The following is a 24838-nucleotide window of genomic DNA, read 5'->3' as shown; positions in this document are numbered from 1 at the left end:
TGCCCCACAGGGACTACGGACAGCATTTCAGTGAATAATGCCGCTGTAACTGTATAGCGGCCATAAAGTAAGTGGCTCCGCTACCTCCACCAGAGGGCGCTGTGCAGCACACCGCTTCCCCTTTAACTGAAATGCTGCTGACGCTCCAACACAGAGTCAACCGAGATTTTTACGTCTGTCTGCAGGAAATCGGACATTAAATCGAGCTCCTTACAAAGACATGAAAAAAGGAGGAAAAGCATTTATTCAGCAGCTCTCAGCCACCAACAAACACACAGCAGGAGCAGGGTCACCATCAACATCTCATCTGAGTACACAATAGTTGGGCTGGAGCATCATCAGAGCTTCACTCAGACACACAGTAAGGTAATAAGGTTCTCCCATAAATGCACACACACTCTTACACAACATACATACCACACACCCACAAACATAGTTTGAATTGTTGTTATTTTGTTGGCACAGACTGCTTAAAACTCCCAGTGTGACTCAACACAGCATGAAGTCACTTCTAAGGTACTGACAATGTAGTGCATGTTATTCAAAAGAACAAGGAAGAAGAAGAAGATCAGAACTATGGAGACTAACACAGACTGAATGCATTAGCAGGGTGGCCTCCTGGATTGTCGACATGATCCAAACCTCGCTCGTGTAGAAACGGTGACGTCTGCGCTCTGAGGAGGAACGTTACACCGACGAGCTCTACTCACGATCCATTTCCCAAAACAACAGACACATTCTTAAAATACAGAACAAACGTTAAAATATCTGATCGCGTGTACGTGAAGAGAAATGAGTGGATTCTGAGTCAGCGAGGATGTAATTTACAGCTTTCTCACTGAAAATGTGTTTTAACATTGATTTATGGTAATCGTATCAGGATAGCCGCCCCGACTGCGCTGCACTGTATGAACCTCCTGGGATGAAAAAACCTCACAATTCCTCGGATGAAATGAAAAAAAATATTCAAGAAACCTGAAGGCAGTGGGAAAACCAGACATTAAACTTCCAGTTTCAGCAGCTACTGCAAACACAAAGTGGGCGATGGAAACATGCTCCACAGAGAGGCAACAGTTTACATGGAGCCTACACTGTGACTGCAGGCCCAGATTAGAGGAGGCGAACAAACTAAGAGCACGGCTTTGTAGAGAGAAAGGAACCAAAGGAAAGGCAGTAGGACCGCTGAACGTGTCGAGCAGCAGAGTTAGTGTCAATGGCAGTTTGGTCGCTGGCTTCCTGTGAGCCATCAAGCCCTGCAGTCACCGTCCATCCTCACAGCAGAGCCAGTCAGCTTTCATTCATTAAGATTGGCAACATAGTGGTTGAGATTGTTCTAGACATGAAACTATAACAAGCTATCAATAAAAAATAATCAGATTCATTTAAATCAAAGACGCTGAGCTCTGTTCTGTGGAGCTTTGTGTTTTCAGGTCCATGAGGAGCTCAGAGTAAACAGCATCTCTCCCTGAAGCTCTTCTTGTTCTTCTTGTTCTTCCCTTTCCCGTTCTTGTCTTTGTTTTCAGACATTTTCTTGCCTCGCACTTCACGCATCAGGTCAAAGAACACCTGGAAAGAAATCAATCACATATTTATAACACATACAGGATTCATGTGTGTGAAAGAGTCAAAAGGTCAGCTGTGCAAAAGCTTCGGGCACGTTCAGATTCCTCAGTAGTCTATGTGACGGCTCCCACAGAGACCAGCAGCACGCAGGCGTGGGTCGTGGGCTCAGGAGTCCAAGCAAAGAAGCCAGACCTCCCTCTGCCCGCCCACCTCCTTCCTGGGTGCGGGCCTCATCCCAGTGGGACATGCTGGAAACGGCCCCACTGGGAGGCGCACCAATTTCTTCTGAATCACGTTTACGTCACTTTCAGTGCCTAAAACTTGAGCGCAGCTCTGTGCTGGTGTGTCTGAGCGATGATACCTTGTCAACGTTGGCTCTGGTTTTGGCTGACGTCTCCACGTACTGGACGCCCCACGCCTCGGCCTTCGTGCGGGCCTCGTCCACGGGCACCTGCCGACGGTCCTCCAGGTCCGACTTGTTCCCCACCAGCAGGAGCGGGATCTTGTCCTCTTCTGCCTTCACCCGCAAGATCTGCTCCCTGTGAGCACAAATTATTATTTTGTCTTTCTCAGGACTTTTTCCCAAATCTAAGTTAACATGATAATCAGCCGGCAGCGTCACAGAAACAAAGACTGTTACAGGTTCATTAGCAGGACGGTGCTTTAATGTTTACAGCGAGTCACTGTTTCCACACTCGTGCTGTCGACGGACCTGCTGCTGTCATGTAAACGGCTGAAAAATACTAATCTAATTTGCAGTTTGGAGTATCCAATCATCTCCCCCCTCAGCGAGCCTCAGCGAGCGCGGCTGACGTGTTTGATTCAAAGTGCTGCTGACTAACATTTGCATTAAGCTTCAGTGTTTTGTTGCTGATGACTGTGGTTTAATCCTATCTGAACCTTCCTGCCACAACACGTCCACACTGACACGCCTCTCCACTAATACTGTGACGTGGGTGTGACTCTACACGATCGTCTTACCTGGATATTCATGTATTATCCAGGGCCTGACACTGAAAGATACTCGTGGGTGCAGATAGGGCTGCTCAATTAATCGAATTTTAATCGAGATTACGATCTGGCCTTTCAGCGATCATTAAAAATGACTGAGCCGATTATTAGCACCTCCCTCGTGCTTTACTCTCGCGCTGCTCCGTGTGGCAAATCGAGCGCACCTCTCTGCGTTTCGAACACGCGTCACAACAATTAAGAGGACCCGAGGGAAGCTCGGAAAGCTAAGCAGAAGTTATTTGGAGAGGAGAGGATAACGGCTGCTGAAGAAAGAATGCCGTTGGTTGAAAAGAGGTAAAACGACTTCAGTGGTGTGGAAACATTTTGGGTTCGCGGAGTCAGACGTGGATCAAATATTGTGCAGTATTTTGAAGTTCACTAAACATAGATGTTTACATTTTACATTTATTTTTTATATTGCAAACATTTGCACTGTAATCAGTATTTGCACACTATTTTATATTATTTTTTGACATCTTTAAAGCCATTATTCAATACATTGTTATTGTTAAATAAATATTGTCAAATAATCGAGATCTCAATTTCAGTGAAAATAATCGTGATTATCATTTCTGCCATAATCGAGCAGCCCTAGGTGCAGACTGTTGTTGATATTTTTGTTCCAAAGTGTCTCCTGCTGACTTTGGATACTCTCTACAGCAGATATGTAACGAGCGACGATGACTGATGATCAGCGATGTCATTTTTAACCACTCGTCAGCTTTCATTAATGGTACCAAACTGAACGCACGCATCAGTACCTGAACTCAGCAGTGGCAGCGAAGGACTCGGGCTCTGTGATGGAGAAGACCAACAGGAAGCCCTCCCCGCTGCGAAAGTAGTTGTCCCTGATAGCAGCATAGTCCTCCTGCCCGGCGGTGTCCAGGATGTCGATCTGAGCCTCCTCCCCGTCCAGAACCACCTTCTTCCTGTAGCTGTCTGCTTTGGTGGGCTCGTAGTCCTCCACAAACTACACATGAAGAGGCAGAGCAGTGACGCCTGATCAGAAGTGATTCAGCAGGCTAACATGCAAATCAGATGCATGAACAAAAACGCCTGCAGACATGTTGCTGGGAGCTCTCCCCGACACAGGGACCAGTGACAGCAGCGCCTCTGTTAGGCAGGAGTGGCTGTTAGTCTCAGGCCACAGGGAGCAAGGGAATATTTTCACATTTATGGCAAACCATTGAAAACATCATAAATGTTGCAAATAAAATCCAGATAGTAAAATAAATGAAGAGTGAACTGGTCACGCCTACAGCCAAATCCCTCCCATCATCTGCTGTCGTGACCTTGCTACAACGGTGCCTTATTAGTTTCCCAGGCTGTGTTAACTCACCTCATCGTACATGAACTGCAGGGTGAGGGCTGACTTCCCCACGCCGCCACTGCCCACCATTATCAGCTTGTGCAGCACCAGAGAGCTCTGGTTTTTACCCTTATTGGCAGCCATCACTGGATTCTTCTTTGTGCCTCTCTTAAACACTCAAACACATGTGCACAGGTACACACACACACACACACACACACTCACGACCTGTAGAGGACAAGAGCGGAAACATTAGTGCGTACAGTAAATAACCTCCGTATGCCGAAAACACAAGCATACCGTGGACGCGTGCAAGGACAGATGGCAGTTGTTTCTTAGCAGCTTTCACTCTGTGACTCTGTGCCAGGACTCCAGGCTGTGCTCCAACAAACCTTAAATCTTAACCCCCATCATCTCCATTAAAGTGCCAAATTGCCTACTCGTGAATCCTAGAACTTTATAAAGTTCGCCATCAAAAGGTCATTGCAGCTGATCAGAAGTAATGAAGCCATCATTCTTCAGTGCAAAGCAGCATTTACAAATGCATTAAAACAGGCCATCGTGTGCTAAACTGGTTAAAGAGCAGGGAGACGTGCCTGCCCATCTATCTGCTCTGTAATAGCTCTGCCCTCACAAGGTGAAAGCTCACAGTCAATTGCTTTTACCTGACTTCACAATCTTCTCTCTGTGTCAGATAGGATAGCTGCCATGCCCTCGCCTGCTCTTTGCTGTGGACTTGTTGTGGTGCTGTGGAGTGCATCAAATAAGGTTCACAACAAATCAGCAGTCTAACAATATTTACCCGCAGTGCTCAGCACGACGCCAGCAGGAATCAAAAGTGCTTCTTCATTATATCTTTGAGCGCGGCCGACAGCTTCAGTCATAACCAGCAATGTGTGAAAGATTGTTGATCTGATCAGTTAGTAAATAACTGATTAGAAAAGTGATCCGAGGAATCTTCTTCTGGCATTAACTGTTTCTTATCTACCACAGATCACCTTTACACAAAGTTCTAAGTGTCACAGGAACTTGTACACAGACGGGCGTGAAGTCAGACACGAGTGGAGCTGGTGGACAGGCCTTGGTGATAAAAACACTTCACAGTTAGTGTCACACATGAAAACCATGTGACAGTTCGTGCTGACATTATTCCAACACAAGGGTGGACTTTTTTCTGCAACCCCACCTGTGGTAGGGACACGCTCTGTGCTTATATGTAACTGCTCCACTTTTACATGCAAAAAGAATTACTGCTCTCTCTTACTTGGTTGCAAAAATCATAAAGCTTAAACTAAAAATTCACAGCAGTCAATAAACAGTCCAAGGTCCTGTGTTAAGGAAATACATTACTGCAGACAGCTGTGCAGGTGGCCTGTACGTTAGGAGCTCACTGCTGTAACTGAGATGATCATCATGAAGAGAAGCTCGGCCACTTTGTTACTGTTGTTTTTGCATCCATATCATAGGATGCATCTGTGACTGTATCTGTATCCTGAGCTTATGACCCATCGCTTCCTGCAGAGCAGCCTGCTAACACAATTCCAGCGCCTGATAAACACTGATGACTTTCAGTCCTCATTAGTTAACCCCCATCTGTGTTTAAAGCATCGTCACTCCCCGTTTGTTATCCGGGCTGCACCCTTGACGGTCATGCCGGACAGGTGAACACTCATCAGCCACTGAGGCTCAACACCTGGCCACTCCGTCACCTTATTACCTTGAGTGTACAAACCATACGAGCTGAGATGAAGTCTGTACATCATATGAACCCTAGTTCCCTCATCGGGACGATGCTGAGCCTCCTCTGAGCTGTCACACTAACAGCAGCACAGAGCTGATTCATTTCAGCTCACAGAGTGTGAGCTCAGTGCTCACAGACACAGGAACCTCCTGCCTCTCACACATGTAATATTACAGCCCTGCAGACGCCTTCTACAAACTCCTGGAGGGACATTAAACAGCAACAACCTGTGTGTGAGAACATCAGTTTCTTTACATCGTCTGAGAGCAGAACTCGTCTTGCTGTGTCAGCCATCGCACGATAGCTGCTGATGCAGGCGATGAGGCATCGGGGTCTTCCTATATCCAGCAGGAAGTGAAATCTGATCTGTGCTCTTCCTGTCTTTGTTATCAGTAACAGGCCAGGATACCCACGCAAACCTACACATACTTACACATCCATCAGGGAGGCAGCACTGACACAGAGGAGGGGTCACCATGTAAATTATTTACTGTGACCCACTTCTCTGTGTGCGGGCGTAGACACAGACTCCACCATCATAAATAAAGCAATCAGAGCTAATAAACTCAGGCAGTGTGAAACATGCGTATCACGTGTGCTTAGTGGAAAGTTTCCGAGGGAAGTTCACACAGCGAGGGTGGGGTCGTGTCACATTTCCACCAGCTGCGCTGTGACTTTGAATGTAGGGTCAAAATCGAGGGACAGTTGCAAAAGATATGAAAAATTCATATTTAAGCATGACCCACATCCAGGAGCTGAGTCTGCGTGGTGCTGGTCCTGTTTCAGGGCGGTGGGGTTATGGGCGGAGCCTACAAGGCCACTCTGGTTGCTAAGGCTCCTGAAATATAGATGACACCAGCGCAAGAATTCATTAAGATTCCCTTTGGAGATCGGCCCGATGTTCCCTCTGCACTCATCCTCACACTTTGGCAAAGACGTACGGAGGTTTGCTGAGACTCTCGCAGATCCTAACAAAAGATTACAGCGAACAGAAAGTGTGAAGCACCCCGAACTGAATTTCTGTGCCAGAGTAAAGCCGAGACATCTGAGCCAGACTTGTAAAGAGCCTGAGGATGCTCCGTCTTTCTACATTCCTCTGATCCCAGGGGTGGAGGGATTTCCTCTCCCCGTCTGATGAAGAAAACAGTGACGTTTATTCCCTAAATAACAAACCTCCAAATTCCAAAGATTTCCAAAGGAGATCAGTTAGTTTTCTCATCGCGATACCGATCGACTGAGTCAATCACGACACTTATGTGGCCCACCGATACGTGTCGCATGCTAAACAACTCTCTTTCACTTTAATGCTTCTGCCATGTCCTCGTGTCCTCTCAACACTTCCTTCTTTTCCAGCAAAAGTGAAGGGGCACCAGACAGCTGCCAGTATAACCATAATTAGAGCTCGCTGTGATAAAACAATATGATCGAGGTGAGAGTACGAGCAGGTCACACATAAAAAAGTAAAGACCTGCGGGGGTTATTTACCACTGCAAATCAGGAGCATTGTTACCAAACATCTGGGCATCAGGAAATGATTTGGTCTACTTTCAAAGACGGCATACAGCAGCACGAGAGACATCTTCAAAAAGCGAGCTCCCCACGGTGCATACTAACGACCCTCAGCCAGGGGAGTGTACAGAGAAGCCTTTGACCAAACTGGGCAGCAGAGACCCGGATCGTCTGTAACAATCCTCCCCCTCCAGCTGCACCGAGCGGGACCTTTTCAAACAAACGTAAAAGCATACTCCCGTATGGAAGTTGCAAAGATAGTGAAGTCTTCACTGATCCCTGCAGTGGCACAGGAATGACTTATGGAAAACACACTTTAGCTGTTTCTCCCCATCCTGCAGCTGACCCTGATGATCTTATCCAAACACTCCAGTCTTTCCCATTCCCGGAGCATTCCACTGGACTGATTCACCACGGAGAGACGGATGAGTCGACTTCTCGGCACACATTTCATCACAAATGTATTTGTTCCTGCTGAGCAACTCCCAGCTGCCCACAACTTATCTCTCATTGCAATGTAAATATATTTTTTCATTTTCCTGACAAATAACCACAACGAGCCCAGTTACATACCACCTACACCAGTGCAGCGGCCTGCAGTGCCACCACTGGAAGAAATAAAAGCACCACCTCACATTTCCACTCCATCTGTGCCGGCGGTGGCGGTAAACTTCACTGCTCTCACACGGTCTGTACCATCGGAGAAGGCGAAGTGGTCAACCTTAATCTGCCTTGTAATACTTCCACACTGGAGCGAGACATCGTGCTGCGGCCTGCAGCTACAGCTTAAACACAGACGTGGGTTTAATGAAACAGCGAGGCGACTGAACAACTGTGTGAAATCTAATCTCCCAGGCTTTGCATCCAGCTTTCATGTAAACGCACACTCCAGTATGTTTACGGGCTCAGACAGGCCTCTGGCTGGATTTTGGTGAAACGATGGTCCTGTCTGAGCGCAGAGTGCATCACACTGCAGGTGTGAGTGGTGGATAGAGCTGAGTGATGAGAGGAATCTCAGACATCTACAATGAGCAAACTGTAACGCACGTCACCTGCATACTAACATGACAACATCATGGCTACCAGCGTCGCACCTTGAAACATCGCTCAGCTACCATCCAGGAGCTTCCAGCACGAGCTGCAACAAAGGCAACAAAACCCCAGCAGAGTAAGCGACGCATGCTCTAAAAAAGAAACGAACAACAAATATGAAGTTTAAAGATGTTGCTAGTCCCGACCGGGACAGTTAAACTTTACCCATTTTACTCTGTAACAAGGCATCGATACAGAAGGCTGTTGGCCAGGACGCGGCTGTAAAGTCAGTACCAACATGATGGTTTATTGCTTTGCTAACCAAATGATGTCAGTGTTTGTGCTTACCCTTCAAAAAACTCTACCGGTTATTAAAGCAGCTACAGTTACAACCTGAAGGACGTAAAACAACCTGAGGGTCTCCACAGAGGCCTGAATGAGTGAAAAAGACCCCACGCATGAGATGTGGGTTAATTAAAACTGAAACACACCGACCCTGAGCTACCATTGTGTTCCGCAAACACTTATTTGCATAAGCAGTTCCTCTTCCTTTAAAGAAACAGGATGTAATGCTTTTCATATTTGATGTGTTACACATATCAGTTACAACTACTGTGTGTAAATATCTGGACATCAGTACATGTCGGTGTATGAAATGGCGTCTTCCAGAGAAGTACACCGAGTGCTCGTCCAGGCCAAACTTCTGTCAGGATGTTAAAAAAAAAACAAAAAAAAAAACAAAGTTCTAATTAAGTAAAACAGAAATATACAAAGCCCGGTCGGCCCTGCTGAGTAAGGCACAGTTTATCACTGCTACGCACTTACCTACATCAGCACACAGCCTCACTTCTATTTAATGACAGACCTGCGAGGATGGCACTAATGCTAATGCACAGCAGAAACAGACCGCAACGGGCTTTCAAGATAATTCAGTGAACTTAAGTTACATAAATAACCTGCATGACTGTCAGCAAAGACCGTCTGTAAGTCAGTGGGCAGCAGCAGTCTGACAGAGCAGGTTCGTCAAGAGTAACCAAAGATAATGATCCACACTCACAACAGTCACGCTCGGTTCATATCGATAAGACATCTAGCTGAAGTACCTCGGCAAACGGACCGTTTCAGTGTCAGCAGCTTTCAAATCAGCGAGACGTCTGTGAGTGACAGGCAGAAACAACCAATGGGGTGGCTCATTCAGCAGACTACAACCTCTGCTCAGTGATCGCTTTCTGTCATCTGATCTCTGATCAGCTGTACTTACAAACAGTGGGTAGAAAATGTGACTTCAGCAGTGCAGAGCAGCAGCTCTGTGTCTTAGCTGTGGACCACATTACAGCCCAGATTTCACAGTTGTTCTGACAACGACAAGAGAAACATTTCCTTACTTTACTTGTGAGTTTGTCTACATTAAAATGCAGCACACAGTTCCACACAGCCTGTACGTCCCTGCTGGTTATAAATGGGTCGTTTCATGGTTACTCCTCAGTGCTACACATTGTCCAGAGCGCTGAACTCAGGATATATGACCAAAGCGAACCATTACTCTAGGTTATCCACGCGCAACAGCAGGATTTCCTGTTCCTGCGGGAATGTCACCGGCTAAAGTAATTCTCTGGGATTTCAGATCTCCGGGTCACAGGAAAGTGTTAGTTTGGTTATTCCTGCTTTACGTGCCATCACAAGCCCTTCTGATATTTGTAGCATTCTCTGGAACATAAAATTACAGGATTTCCAAAAAAGGAGATTAAAAAAAAACTTTTAATAAAGTTAAGGTGAAAGTCATAGTGATTTTTTAGCAGCATGCTATCAAACTCCACTTAGCACTGACCCAAGAGAAGCAGCGACCGTGGGTGGATCTTAGCGCAACATGAGTGTCCATGTAGAAAAAAGGGAACCTTGGAAGAGGCTTGTGGGGCTGGGAGGTAACTTACTTCATAAACATCTCATAACACAATAAAAACTGATTTTCAGGATATGGGCCCTTTAAACACAATTTTCCCCAAAACAAAAATAAAAGGGCCCATCAGCTTTTAGAAACCCGAGGAAGTCCCACAAAACTGATGACCTGCTTTTCCTGGAAGTGCTGTTATTGTGCTTGGATCAGCGCGGTGCTCGGGAGCTGTTTACGAGGGTTTCAGAAGATCATGAGACTGCGAGCTTACTGGATGTCACTGCTGCTTTAAATTAGGTGTTAGTCATCCCAGAATGACACCAGTCTGTGTGATGAACCACACACGTCACTTTCCCCTCACACAGACCCACAGCTGGCTTTGTCAAAGAGAAGGAAAAGTGCTGCTGCTTTGCCAGCACCGGCCCTGCACCCAGCACTTCAACAGTACTGTATACATGTAAACACGGATGACTCACGTAGCTGCCTTCATCCTTACATTTCTGCACTTCACTGGAGGGTTATAGTCGATAAAGTGACCATTACAGAACCTCCAAAGTCTGGGGACTAACAGAGGTGTCCCTCCATGTATGATTTTCTCCGTCACATACAGACAGAAGACAGGTGTGACAGCACCAGCATGATCTCAGTGTTAGTACACCAAACTGTCCTTTTAGCTGACATCAGCTGAACTACAGGAACATGAGCCGGACCTGGCTCACTGGGTGTGTCCGCTCATCTCCCCGGAGGTAAAAACTTTTCAGCAACTACCGCCAAACAGAGTAGAACTTTACCCAGTCCGTCTCTAAACGGTAAGTTTACACAACAGAGCAAACAGGAGCGGTAAAGCCGCTGTAGTGCCAGAGCACAGCCGTGGAGAGGACAGGCTGGTGCTACTGTCCGTGTTACCGAGGCTACACCGTCACTGGAAGCTAACCTAACGACCGGCCAAACAAACAGCTCGTGCCTGACGTTAGCTTCCACAGAGACAGCTAATCAGTCACCAGTGTGTGTCCCGGTGTCCTCACAGCCGTGGGTGCTGAGAGGACAGCCTTTGGACCCGCGGGGTGCTCGCCCGTCCTTACAGCAGGTGCGGTACCGTCAACCTCCCCAAAGCCCCGGTTACGGACTCACGGCGTTCCGCTTGACCGGGGCTGCCCGGAGCCTTACCGAAGCACGATCCGCTTGTCTGCCCGAGGCTGCCGCTATCTTGCTGAGCGCGTTAACAGCGAACACAGAGGCATCGGTCCACATATACAAACCGCTCCCGCAACAAAAGCCCCACCTTCCGGAAGTACAAGCTACAAACGGCAGGATGTGACGTAATCAGCGCTCCGCCTGACTGCCAGCGTTTACTTGGATTTCAAACCGGACAGGATTACTACTAATAATTATTAATTATTAATTAATAAAAGATATAAATTATTAATTAATAAAAAAAATTAACAAAAGCCAGTTCAGTGTAACAGAGTGGTGTACAACTAGCACGGTTATTGTCTATGAATCCTCGGATTCAATACACAAAACATGTTGTAGGAACTTTTAAAGACTTCCAGGTTTCTGTGACGTGACACCGCAGGGAAAATAAACAATATTCTGAATTCAATTCAGTTTTATTTATACAGCGCCAAATCACAACAGCATGCGCCTCAAGAAGCTTTATATTGTAAGGTAAAAACGCTACAGGGAAACCCCCACAGCTATCAGACGAACCCTATGATGGTGGTGTACAGTGACAGGGGAACGATGCTCCAGCAGCAGCTTAAAGAATAAGTATGATCTACAATGAAAACAGCAAGTACTGACGGACTTATCATGTGAGGTAGTGGAAAACATTACATAAACCAATGTGAAAATCATTTTTTAACATGAAAAAAATAAAATAAAAAATAAGAATTGTGGAAAAGCAAATTCTTGTGAATATTAGAGCAAAAATCAAATAAATAGCTCTATAGCTTTAACACTTTAAATATGAGAAACAGATGTCTGTGGAGTTGTCCTGACAGGTGTGTTCACCTGTTACAAAGAGGTATTTCCGTTTTATAGAGAACGGTGGGAAGGACTTCCTGAACCGCTCTTTCTCGCAGCGTGATTGGATAATTCTGAGGGAGGAGGAGCTCTGCTGCTCCTATTGTGGAGCGGAGCAGGTGCGGTTGTCCATGATGGAAGGCGGTTTGTTCAGTGACCTGCTGCCCTTCACTGACTCAAACACCTCCAGATTCTGACCAATGAGGTTCCAGCTTGGTGGACTAGTTTGCTGATGCTGCTATAGTAGGACAGAAGCTCTCCAGCACAAACTGAAGGACCCGAGCTTCCTCACAGAGTCCAGTCGGCTCATCCCCTTCTTATACACACTGTTGGTCCTCCAGTCTGTGATTCACGGAAACACCCACTGAGACATAATATTAAGAACAAGTGTTGTAGCTCAGAAATGCCAGATCAGCAGCTCTGTAACAATAAAACCACCTACTATCAGTGAACCCTGACCTCTGGCTAAATATTAACCAAAGTAAAGTAAGAATAAAGAGAGCGTCCCAGACACGGACTGTTTTTGTCTTTTACAAAATGTGAGTTCTCCTCTCGTAGAAGAAATGTTTTATTCTCAGACACAGTTGGAGCACCCGCTCGCCTTCCTATTGTTAGAACAGAGATGATGACTTTTTTTTTAAGATGCATGGCTGTTGCTGTGAAGATAAAATCCTGGTGTGATGCTGAGACTCAGTCCTGTTAAAGCGGATGTTCCAGCCGACCTTAAGCTGGTCTAGTCGAATGAGCCGAAGCAGAGGCAGTGCACCTTTTATTGCAGCGTAATGGGCACTGTGCCTCCTGGAAAAGTGTGTATAGAAAATGAATGAGTGGATGGAAACTGCACGATGGGGACTTTTGCAGACTGCATTTATGGAGGTGGCAATAAAATGTCAGTGAGCTCTCTGGGCCGGTTCTCACTGAGGTTTGTAAACCACCGTCTGCTCTCACACTTTTTAATCCTTCTCTTTATTCTCTATTCATCCTAGAAAACTGATACATGAGACAGTTTTCTAAAATAAAAGCAAAGATGAGATGTACACAAATTATTGTTTATATTCAGAGCTCACATCCTTAAAATTTAAAGTTTGCATGGTTTCTCTGGGCTTTTTCCCAGTCTGGGTGATTTTCTGCCTTTGTTGTTCCACTGCAGGCCTCTCTGAGGAGTGCAAGGCACCAATACTCCACGTCAGCTTTTTTCCTCCTGTGGAGGTAATGATGTGATTAATTTAACACACCTCAGAGTATAAATGTTGACAATCCCACAGCTCCGTGCTATAAAAAAAGTAGAGCCTTTAAACATTTATGGGCACAATTCTTCTTCTGCTATTAAGGTGTGAGGAAAATAAATTGAAGAACAGTAAACTGGGAATACAGACCTTTATACCCGCTCTCCTGTTTCAGGCCTTATTGTGGCCACAGGCTCCGTGTGATGAATCCCTGGAGAACCACCTACAAAAATATATATTTATCTGCAGCGCCGACTCAGCCGTGTAGAACCAGCTCTTTACAATTATGCTATTAAACACCTCCCAGCTGACAGAAGACAGACAGCGTGGTCTCACTACACTGACCCGAGGTGCACACGCTGCAGACGCCTCGCTGCCCGCGCCCGATAATGATGCTGAAAATGGTAAAAGTGGATCTATTTCAGGAAACAGTCCACCAATACTGGACAATGGAAGGGCTGTGTCTAAGTTAAGGTGAAGGAAGACCTGGAAATATAAATTCATCTTATCACAGCAACACTTTGTAAAAGATGAAAGCTACACATGCACAGTCTGTTTGATCTTACTGGGATATTCATGTGTTTACAGACCCAGACTCGAGGTTTGTGCTCCCGTTTATTTTGATGTTAAGCCTTCACATGCATGCTGAGTGTAGCTGTAACCAGCTAACATGCAAGTGAAAAACTTCACTCCACACTTTTGATCTTTGCACTCAATCACAGAATCGCTCAAAGCTGTAAAATCAAGTCTAAACTGAGGGTCATCTCCCAGTTTAGACTCAGCGAGGGTTTGAGCCGTCACATCAAAAACTAAAGAAACCAGTTTAGACTCGAGAAACAGAAGGAAGCCCGGAGAAAGATCAAGTAGACCTAAAGCACAAGCTTAGGTCAGCTGAGATGAAACTAGAGACGCTGCTTATGTCTCGACAAAGAAGGAAGGAGTCCAAAGAAAACCGTCCCCACACTGAAACACAGCGGTGGGAGTATTGTGCATCTGGAACTGGGAATCTCGTCAAGGAGAAAGAATCATGGAGAAAACACTCGGCAGCAAAACTGGGTCTGGGTCGTTGCTTTGTCTTCCAACGTGACAAAGACCTCAAACATGTGTCACTCCTGATGTAGACCGACCTCCAAAGACCGAAGTGAACGTTACTGGTCGGCACAAAGACACGTCTGCAGGGAGAACTGAAGACCATCAGCAGGAGAGGCGCTCTCGTGATCCGGGACTGCTCAGTAAAAAGGCAAAAGCGCAAAGAAATACAACAAAATACTCACAGACCTAAATGTGCTTTAATGCTTCTGACGTAGGTTGTATTTTTTATTATTATTATTTATTAACATTTGTCTTTATTGTGATATACGGAGCATTAGTCCAAGGTTATTGATATTACATTTAAGAAGTCCAGCAGACCTGTGTGGTGATTTTGGTGAACAGGAAAAAGTTTCCTAATATTACAGAAATATTAGTGTTTATTTAAATGATAAATGAGACAAGTTGAATCAACACTAACCTTCTGCCTCAGCTCAGAGTTTCTGTGTCCTCATACATGATGCAGACCATGTTTTTACTCCTGCACCTCTTCCTCACCTCCAGGGTGTGAAAAATAACAGAGTGGACCTTGACAAACACAAAGTTAAGTATTGTATTTAAATATATGTTTGACTGTAACTCAGCCCAGTGAAGCTCTGACGGAGATAAAAGCTGCAGCGTTGGTGCAGATGAGACGACTCCATCTTCTTTGGCAGGTGATGATGAAACATAGTGGCTGTAACAAAACAAACCTTTTAGCTCCTAATCTGGTGCACAGTGTTCTGTGCCAGCCGCTACAGTAGATCCCTGCATGGTCTCAGAACAGGGCCGGTGCCCGTCTGCCTGCTAACAGAAGCCACTGCAGGCTCTGAGACGCCTCCAGCACACACTCATTCCTGCTGACACCTGAGCCGTCTCACGCTGCTTCAGTCACAGGCCGTAGGATGAAAGAATCACTCTGTATTCCCAAAGATCAATCGAGCCTGGAATTTGTCGGTGCGCTGATCCTCGAGTCCACCAGGGGGAGCCAAATACACTGGTACAAAAGGCTAAGCTGGTGTCACCAACTACTGTAAAAGCCTCGTTCAGATCTGTAGTGCGTGACTTCTAATGTTATTCTGATTTAAAAACTGGCACAGCTGCACAAATGGATTTTAATTTCCTTTGCAGAAGAAAAAACTTCAGACAGAAGAAGCACATAAACATGCAGTCACTGCGTGCATGCTTCAGTAAAGACCGACAGGAGCTGAAGTCTGCTTCAAACCATAAGCACAGGCTTCAGTCTGCATGCTCAATAAATAAGTATTCTACTCACACGCTCATATTTCAGCTCCATCAGTTAATTTATTTTCTATTACATTTGATTTCATACACTCACTGTATCAGGTGCACCGTCTAATACTGGGTTGGGTTCATTGGGTTAATTTCAGTTGTTTCCATGCTTTATAGCTTTTAATGAGAAAAACATTAAACTCTCTAAAAATCTCGAGCACAGTGATTAAAAACGCCGCCTGATGAACTTAAAGCTGAGCTTCTGCTTCTAAACGTCAGACTGTTCGTCTGTCTGTGACGTTAAATCGGTGCTTTCAGGCTTCACAGACCTGCAGAGGCAAAAATGTCATCGATGTCATTGTGAGTGTCAGAGTCTGTGCTCTGATGCGTCGCCTCTCGTGCGGTCCTGCTTCTCTGGTCGTCCCCGCTAAGTCGAGCTCGTCTCTGTCGTCCCGCCTGCTCTTTCCTTTTTACGCCGCCTCTCATCATAAACCGCCTCCTGAGGCTATGAAAACAAATTATCCCGTGGACGCTTCTCCTCCTTGAGGCGAGCGAACGTAAGGTCTTTGGCGCTGATCCTTCTGGAGATGAAGCCCAGCAAGCTTCCTTTTTGAAGGTTTGCAGCTTCCTCTGGACGCTGAAGGACGAGAAGAGAGAACATGAGCACCTCTGCAGAACGCTAAAGGAAGACTTCCTGAGAAAGTGTCGCTCTTACTTGTAGCCCGCTGCCTCCAGGCATTTCATCTGCCGGCACTTTAAACGCAGGAATGTTAAAAGGCGTTTTTCCTTTCCCATCCTCTGGGATTTGCACCAGCGAATCATCTCGTCTACACGGATCTCCATGTGTGAGAAAGAAGCAGCTTCTCTCACCTGTTTCTGGAACTCGTGTCTCCTGTCAGCTCTGCACATTTGTTTGGGCGTCGACTTGCCCTCGAGTAGCAAGAAGAAGTAGTTAAATACGTGAACATTAGAAAGAGTCAAAGTAGAAACGAGTCACGTGCATGCTCACATACCTCTGTGAAAGTCCTGCAGAGCTTGAAAAAAGACTTCCTGTCTGCTCCGAGGCCGACGCCTGGAGAAATATCAGGGATGTAAGTGGGGATGTTCACGTTTCACTGAGGTCATGTTTGCTTTGGGAAAAACAGTGCATGAATGCAGACTACCTCTTTTAACTGCAACGCCGAGGTCTTCTTTGAGCTTTCTTTTCTGCGTGCAGGTCTTCTTGGCTTCAGCTGGAAGTTTCTTCGCCGCCTGCTTCTTTTCCTGCCGCGCTCTGCTGTGCGCCGGATGCTTGGTCAATAACAAAGCATCAGAGGAACCGAGGAACTGAGCCAGATCAGCTGGCAGGGAGAAGTCTGTGAGGAAGGGCATGGGCTGGGCTCGGGCTACGTCTCCGAGAAGCTCCAGGAGCTGCCGGTAGAGGCCGGACAGGGCGAGCAGCACGCCACGGAAAATCACCCTGAGAACGCACGAAATACAACGTGTTCACACTTTCTGCAGACTTAGTGCTCTCTCTCTCTAAATGCACGTATGCTGCAGAAAATGTCCTGACCACAGACGGCTGAGCATGCTGGTTATCACCACGTTCAGGATGACAAACTCCTCCCACTTCATCTGCTGCTTTGAGAGTCTGAAACAAGCAGCTGTTAAGGGGAAACCTGCGAGGCGACATGCAGAGAGCACGAAAGTCAGACTTGGTTCAGATGGAGACATCCGCACGTCGTTCACGTGGAGATCGATGCCGAGTCTGAGAACAGAACGGCCTCACAGAAGGATACGTGAAAGCTCTGCTGCAGCGACTCAGCGTGCAGCTCATCAGCCGAGCGGCCCCCAGCACTTTGAGACAGATCCACTCCAGCCTGGGCTGACTGGGAACGAAACACTGGCCGTCCTTGATGCTCAGCTGCCTAAAACACACACACACACACACACACACACACACACCCCACTGCAGACTGTGGCAGAAACTGACATCCACACAGAATTTCACCATTTGCATGCTGAGAGGACTTCATTCATGTAGTTGCCCATCCCTGGTCTACTGTGGGAATGAAGTCGGGCTACACACATTTTCATTGTGCACTCAGTAAATAAAGTGAAAAGCTTGGAGGGAGCCGCATCCCAAGGACTGGTTCATGAATCCAACCTGGTCACAGCAGGGAAAGCTTCTCGATAAAGACCTGCTCTGCATGTTACACACACGACAGCGAGCCACAGACCTACCTCTGGATCCTGTTCGGACACAGATCTGACAGTTCCTGAAGAGCAGCTTCGAGCTTCATGTTCTTCAGCCTGTTCGCACACTGCTCCACCTTTGAAGGAAGGAACATGTAGGTTAGTCTACGAGGTGACTAAGGCCAGAACACCGGGCTAGTGAAAACATCTGGATCATCTCCGAGACTTCTGGGAGAACATCCCGTGGCCTGACGAGACAAAAGCTGAACGTTGATAATTTTCTGCTTCGCATTGAAGGTTTGAGTCCCGTTACATCTGCATTAAACATAAAGAGAACATCACAGCAGCAGTCGGACACGGCGATGAGAGTGTGGTGGTCTGAGCTGCTCTCTACCCAAAAGTCCTGAAGGAGAATGTGGGCCCAGCAGTCATGCAGCAGCACAATGACCAGAAACACAGCAGCAGGTCCAACTCTGAAGTTGGCTCTGAAGACAAAATGAAGGTTCTGGAGCGTCCGAGTCAAAGTGTGGACTTAAAGGTGACCTTAAACAGGCGCTCATGCTGGAAAAACCTCCAATGTGTCTGAATTACAACTATTCAGTAAAGCAGAGTGGGACGAAGCTCCTCCACAGAGACGTGAAACACTCACCATCAACACATCACAAAGTCTGGACTGCAGTCCTGCTGCCTGGGCACAGCCATGTATGAGTTTTAGGCTGTGGATACTTTGTTTCTCTTAATAAATACGATCAGCATTAAAAACTGCAGTTTATTTTCACTCAGGTTATCTTTGTATTAAAACTTGTCTGACATCGATCAGTGAAGGACAAACACAGCAGTCTGTGGAGGCTCACTGATAAATTATGGTGGAGGTGTTTCTGATGCTGTGACTCTGGGGACATTTAGGGAGCTGTCAGGCTGTCAGCCACTTCCACAGACGTTACTGTAGTCGGGTACTTTCAGCGGCTCCTGTATTTCCCCTGGGATCGCCACAGCGGCTGGATGTGCATACATATTTCAGCATGAAGTGTGGTCAGAATACAATCAGACCTCTGCACAGGAGAAACTCCCTCTGACCCGCACTCAGACATTTACATCATCTCCAGCTGTGACAGACAGGTGTTCATCAGTGTGGACGACACAGCAACCGAACGACCGAGCGTCCCACAGACTCAGTCTGATTACAGCTGTTTTATTGTCCCCAGAGTCACAAACACACAGCCTTTCATGCTGTTAATGATGATTTCCATGTCTGTGACGTTACATGTAACAACAGTCTGAGGCTGAACCTGAATCTGGGTGTTTCTAACCTCTGAACTGGGGATGGATCGATCCCATATACAGCATCGGTCCGATCCGGACCTAAATTACTTGATTGGATATCAGGAGAAATAAAAAAATGTAGCCAGATCCTTTATATATTACAAAAATGCCTCATGAAACTTGCGACACGGCATAATCGAGGTCGTGACCTTAGCACGTCGGAGCAGTATGTGTCACGTGATAGAGCGGTCATCGTGTGCAAGATCTGTCGGCGGCGTGGAGTTACTAGAAGAAAAAAGGAAGATGTGGTAGCAGTGTTGGGAACCTTAACACCACAAACATGATTAAACACTCACAGAAATACAAAAGAAAGCAGTACACAGAGTTTATCCAGGCCTTCAATGCGAAGCAGAAAATTATCAACAAACGCTTTTGGAAAACATTCAGAGTCGCGAGAAACTCAATCCAGAAAGCAACAAAGCAAAGCTGATAACAGAGAAAACGCATCGACAGAGATGGTCGATGAGCGACCATCACATGTGTTATTAATCTCTGTCTCTCTTCCACAGCATGTCTTTATCCTGTCTTCCTTCTCTCACCCCAGCCAATCACAGCAGATGGCCCCGCCCCTCCCTGAGCCTGGTTCTGCCGGAAGTTTCTTCCTGTTAAAAGGGAGTTTTTCCTTCCCACTGTCGCCAAAGTGCTTGCTCATAGGGGGTCATATGATTGTTGGGTTTGTCTCTGTATGTACTATTGTCATCATCATCATCACATGACCTTACAGTATAAAGCGCCCTGAGGCGACTGACGCTGTATAAATAAAGCTGAACTGAATTGAATTTCTGTTGTGGAAAATGTTTTTGGCGCTTAAAGGAGCTTTTGGAGCCTCGCTACGTGCTGCCACACCAACGTTTCATTAAGGCATAATCAATCAATCAATCAATCAAGTTGTTGAATACAAACATTATTTCGTGTTGATATTGGGCTTCATGTGTTTTTCAGAACTTTGCATAAACCTGCGTTTTAAATACTTAGATCTAAAGTTGTAATTTGTAATGTTTTGGTGATGACGTTTGTTTCAAAAGTTTACATAAAGAGATCAGCTGAGCGGAGCAGTACTTTGGCTGCTTACAAGTATAATAGAATAACTTTAGAGTTTGTTTGGTTTTTTTGTTGCTTTTTTTAGTTGAATATGACATTTAAAAAAACGGTTTTACTGATTAAAAATAGACTATACCGGAGTCATATCGGTATCGGCAGATATCCAAATCTATCGGTATCTTGCCATCCCTACTGTGAACGACACGCTCCGGCCCTGACTGCATGGATGAGGAACAGGTAGCTGCAGACAGCTGGTTCAGGCACAGGAGGAGGAACGTGTTGTCGTGTACACCTGTACGTGACTCGGAGCTCGGGTGGGCTCGCCCCGAGTTTCCCTCAGCTCGGGATGAACACACCCACGGTTGCCCTGGAGACAGCGCTCACCTGCTTCAGTGCCTTGAACGTCTTGTTGCCTCTGGAGCTGTTGTTCAGGACGTACAGCAGCTCGTACAGCAGCCTGACCTCCGTCTGAAGGATCTCACTGCGGACCAGCTTCAGCACATTTTCGCTCTCCGTCAGCAGCGTTTCAACGTCTGCAGCTGCACAAACACAAACACCACCATCATCATCATCACCTCACAGCCACGCGGCGCCGAGTCCTGGCGCTCCCACGTGGGTCGCATGCGGCGTGTTATTTCGCACACAGCACGTCAGTGACCGCGCTGCGGTTCGTACCTGTCTGTGCGGTGAAGGGCACACGGACAGCGGACACGGCGCTGGGAAAAGGGACGTTGACTCTGTTCCAGAGCTCCACGGCCATGCTCGAGTCTGCCTCAAAAACAAAATACGACCCGGAAGTCCCACAGCCAATGGCGTACGAGAACGCGTAAACGTCATCGTCTGTGTTAAAGGCACCGCAGTCGCCGAGTCTGCTCTGCTAAAGTACTAAAAACACAAAGGATTACTCCAAATAATTTTCACGAACTGATGAGAACAAAAGAGTAGAAATAATAAAAGCCAATAAATATTAAAATAATGGAAACATAACGAGGATAATGACAATAAACGTTTTTTCTGCATTTTTCAAAGTGTTTTTAATAGAGCAATGGATTATTAACACAGCATTTGTAAACATATATGTTATTCCTGTTTGTACACATTAACAGAATAATCATTTCATTAAAACAAACACAGTGAGGGTCAAAACTGAAGCCCCTGAAAAAGTGACCTTTTTATTGAAACACAGCACAAACCACCGCTGTGCTACGATGTGCTGTAAGGAGAAGAAGCACTTTATTCTGACAGTGCAGGCAGGAAGCAAACAATCAACTTTAAACTGAGGGTCGTCTTCCACTTTACACTCATAGAGAAACTTCAGCGAGGGGTTGATGTGAGAACCTGCACGTGAAAGAGTGATGCGACAGCATCATCATCACGTCTGTGTTCTCCTTTGTCCTACAGGCCTCTGAGGGGCTCCTCGTGACGCATAAACCAGGACTGTTCTTATGTAACGCATTAAGGTTCCTCAATCACAAACAAACTTCTTCTCGTGCATAACTCCTGAACTGTTTGTTGCATAATCAGTTGTCAGTGCTGTTAAAAGTAGTCTGAGCAGCAGAAAAACACCTTTAAACTGTAATGAGTTATGACTTCAGATGAATACGGAGAGGAAGTGTGAGGAAGAGTAATGTCTGCACAGACTGATTTATCAACATTCATCAGCATGGTGCACATTAAGATTCGGGTTTCTAATATCTGTCACATACTGTGCAGAAATAAAAGCTCCCCGTGTGTTCACACAGACGCCCACTGTGAAATACTGACATCCTTTATTGGAACAAAAGCAACAGATTTAACGAGAGGACATTAAGGGGCCTGTGCCGCCTGATTCCTGATCCAAGAGATGACTTTTAGGTTCACTTCCTCCATCACGGACACCTCAGAACGGCCTTTCACCTTCAGTCCATGGCTGCCTCCTCGTAGCCACAAAATCTCAACCTGAGCTTTCATTTCTTTCACCGTCGTGTCAAAGTGAACCTGAGCGAGGACACAGAGCAGAGTGAGCACTGCAGCACGTTCAAACCGCAGGCTAGAAGAGCAATGTCACGTTACACAGATACATCAGAATTACATGCAAACTAACAGAACAACGATAATGAGCACACAGGACAGTCTTCTAATAGTTTAATAAGGAAACATGCATTAGGGATGCATCCTTCTCATTCCTCACCCTGTCACACATGTCGTCCTCAGTGCCCGACACAAACAGCACACGCATGCGCGCCGGCAGCGCCCTGAGATCTTCGCTCCGTTGGCGGTGTGCATGCGTCTGTCCTGGGGGGTGCAGGGGGAATGACAAGCAGATCACACCCTCCACCGCGGCCTCGGATTCCTCGCTTAGTCGCCTAGCTAAAGCTGCAGCTGCACGACACCCCATCGACCTGCCTGTGGAAACGTCACAGTGTTCAAGGACTCCCACTCAGTTATTTCTACAGTGCTGCACGTCCTCGTCTTCATTTTAAACACAGATGGAGGTTCAGAGGTAAAGATGTGGTATCTGGTGATGTCATCAGTTAAAGGCAGACACTCATGGACGGAGGTGGTGGTCTTTAAGCCCAGGACATTAACGTCGGGTCTGTTTTACCACATTAACTTCCCACCAAAGTAAACTGTTCAAGTACAACAATACTTTGCAAACTGAAGTACGTGAGACTTTTAGAGTGAGGCCCAGCCTCCCTGCATCACTGACAGCTGTGAGAGAAACAAAAAATTGCATCCAACTACAAAATGACAGGACATTAGTGTTTCTGCTCTGAGCTCGTCCTCTTTTGTTTTGAACATCTTAAGGCTTCTTACCTCCAAAAAATATGCGTTTTACTGTGAACCTCTGCAGTGATTTCAGGTAAACCTACAGGTGGAAACACGTTAACAGCACACAACGTTACATCATACTGGTGCACTACAAAAAACTTGTAATATTGCGCATAAACCAGTGAGTGCAGTTTTGACTTTAACACGTACCCACACAGCAGTGTAGGCCTTCAGCCTGTAAGCCAGGTTCAAACCTTTGCATGTAAAGCGCAGGCACAGGAAACCGTGTGATGCCAGCTGGTGAGCCAGAGAAACCAGCTGACTGAAGTTCATGTCTCCCCCGGCTCCGTGCGTGAGGATCACGGCGGTGTGAGCATCTGTCATGGCGGCAGGAACGCACAGGGCAGCATCTAAAGATTTGGCCCCAAACGGCACCTTCACCGCCTCCTGAAAGCCAGCGAGCACTGATTCAGCACCTCACAGCCAACCACTGTCACCCTTACCCTCACCTTTACAGAGCAGTGAAGATGATTACATAGTGATATTTGAAAAATCAGAAGTCTTATCTCAAGCTGACTCTGACAAACTGGTCCATCATATCCAGCAGGTCAGATTACTGTAAGCCTCTCCACATCATCAGCTCAGTCAGCCTCACAGGTACACACACACGTGACCACATTACTTTCACACTGGTCCCTGTGACCTTTGTGATCCTTCTGTTAGTTCCTGCAGCTCTCTGTGGTTTGGGCACCTCTGCGACCTGCTCCGTGTCTCTAACCCAGTCACACCTGTCAGGTCATCAGCTGCTCCAGAGTCAGAGCTCGGGGCTGGAGGTGTTTCACTTACTGTGGTCCTGATCTTTGGAACCAGCTGCCTGCTGATCTGAGATCAGTTTCAGCCACGCACTTATTCAAAATCAGACTCGAAACCTTTGAATTCACCGAGGCTTAAACTTCCTACTGTTTCTGCTGCGCTTTCTAACCTGCGCAGGTGTTTATGTGTTTGTGAAGCACACCGAGCCCACAGGTAATGGCGCGTGCTAGCCTCTCGTGCACCCGCCTCTCTGCGCCGTTAGCGTCGGTGCTCCGGGCTCCGTTCCTGGTTCGAGTTCCGTTTCATTCTAACCTGACTCTGGTTTCTGCCGTGTTTGCTTTGTATTTTTCATATTTACCTCCTCAAACGTCTCCATCACAAGCAGCTTCTTCTCTGGAACACCGAGGACTTCAATACCTATTAGTGACACCTAGCGGGGAGGAGTGGTCACTACAGCGTTACCAAACCTGTATTTAAATTACTTTTTATTTAAAAAATGGTTTGAAATGTTTATGTTATGTTTCATTAAAAATATTTGTTTCAGATTGTTCACTTTTTAATATATCTTTATCCAGTGGACGTACTGGAAACGCAGCATGTCATACTTCATAATGGTTCGTCTCTATAACACTTCCCTTCCTTCCCAGTCATCCTGCACACTGTTTATTACTGACATCTGATCAATTGAAACATCACCCTATACTCCCTATCATGTTTCATACTTCCAGTTTTATCCATGTCTGAGCATAATGTTTGATTTTATATGTTTTATTTTATATATCAGGATGAATATCTCAGCAAAAATATCACTTTGTGCAGGACAGTCACTCCTCAGCAACTGTGACTCCTCAGCAACTGTGACTCGCTGCTTTGTGGTTCAAATCTAAACCATGTAACAGGGTCAGTTATAAACAGCAGCATTAACTTTATGACACTTCAGTTTGTTTACTTTTTCCCAAGGTTAAGCTTTTTATTTTAAATGTTTTCAGTTCTGTTTTATCCGTCAGGTAAACTGAAGGCGTGGCCACGGCTGATTTTCCAGCAGGCACAGCGGTCAGCTGCACAACAGGGCTGACACTAAACCTCACTGAGTAAATAATCTGACATCAGAGAGAAAAAACACGCTC

General features: G+C 46.3%; 3 protein-coding genes across 6 annotated transcripts; all 3 read right to left on the bottom strand.

The window, feature by feature from the left end:
- Positions 1-221: 221 nt before the first annotated feature.
- Positions 222-11377, bottom strand: ralba (v-ral simian leukemia viral oncogene homolog Ba (ras related)). 2 transcript variants are annotated; one of them, XM_005450398.4, is made up of 6 exons: positions 11224-11356; positions 4549-4630; positions 3914-4111; positions 3336-3544; positions 1925-2102; positions 222-1566 (listed from the first exon to the last, which is right to left on the bottom strand). In XM_005450398.4, the coding sequence occupies exons 3-6, from the start codon at positions 4025-4027 to the stop codon at positions 1444-1446; spliced, it is 624 nt and encodes a 207-aa protein (XP_005450455.1). In that variant the 5' UTR covers positions 4028-4111; positions 4549-4630; positions 11224-11356; the 3' UTR covers positions 222-1443. The 2 variants fall into 2 exon arrangements, with proteins under 2 accessions (XP_005450455.1, XP_003443368.1); XM_003443320.5 differs by lacking the exon at positions 4549-4630 and having other exon boundaries at positions 11224-11377.
- A 4278-nt stretch (positions 11378-15655) lies between these two features.
- rmp64 (ribonuclease MRP subunit p64) lies at positions 15656-21000 on the bottom strand. Of its 2 annotated transcripts, none has more exons than XM_005450397.4 (9): positions 20823-21000; positions 20532-20686; positions 17832-17920; positions 17387-17515; positions 17161-17238; positions 16772-17067; positions 16622-16680; positions 16324-16532; positions 15656-16245 (listed from the first exon to the last, which is right to left on the bottom strand). In XM_005450397.4, the coding sequence occupies exons 1-9, from the start codon at positions 20905-20907 to the stop codon at positions 15930-15932; spliced, it is 1416 nt and encodes a 471-aa protein (XP_005450454.1). In that variant the 5' UTR covers positions 20908-21000; the 3' UTR covers positions 15656-15929. The 2 variants fall into 2 exon arrangements, with proteins under 2 accessions (XP_005450454.1, XP_005450453.1); XM_005450396.4 differs by having other exon boundaries at positions 16324-16538; positions 20823-20992.
- A 721-nt stretch (positions 21001-21721) lies between these two features.
- Positions 21722-24155, bottom strand: tex30 (testis expressed 30). Of its 2 annotated transcripts, none has more exons than XM_003443266.4 (5): positions 24070-24155; positions 23109-23345; positions 22944-22995; positions 22318-22532; positions 21722-22124 (listed from the first exon to the last, which is right to left on the bottom strand). In XM_003443266.4, the coding sequence occupies exons 1-5, from the start codon at positions 24085-24087 to the stop codon at positions 21954-21956; spliced, it is 693 nt and encodes a 230-aa protein (XP_003443314.1). In that variant the 5' UTR covers positions 24088-24155; the 3' UTR covers positions 21722-21953. The 2 variants fall into 2 exon arrangements, with proteins under 2 accessions (XP_003443314.1, XP_005450452.1); XM_005450395.3 differs by lacking the exon at positions 24070-24155 and adding an exon at positions 23881-24063.
- Positions 24156-24838: the final 683 nt, after the last annotated feature.

Source organism: Oreochromis niloticus, linkage group LG16 (genome assembly GCF_001858045.2).
Source record: "Oreochromis niloticus isolate F11D_XX linkage group LG16, O_niloticus_UMD_NMBU, whole genome shotgun sequence".
NCBI classification, from domain to species: Eukaryota; Metazoa; Chordata; class Actinopteri; order Cichliformes; family Cichlidae; genus Oreochromis; species Oreochromis niloticus.
The sequence above is the reverse complement of the archived record's forward strand: the minus strand, read 5'-3'. Positions and strand labels throughout refer to the sequence as shown.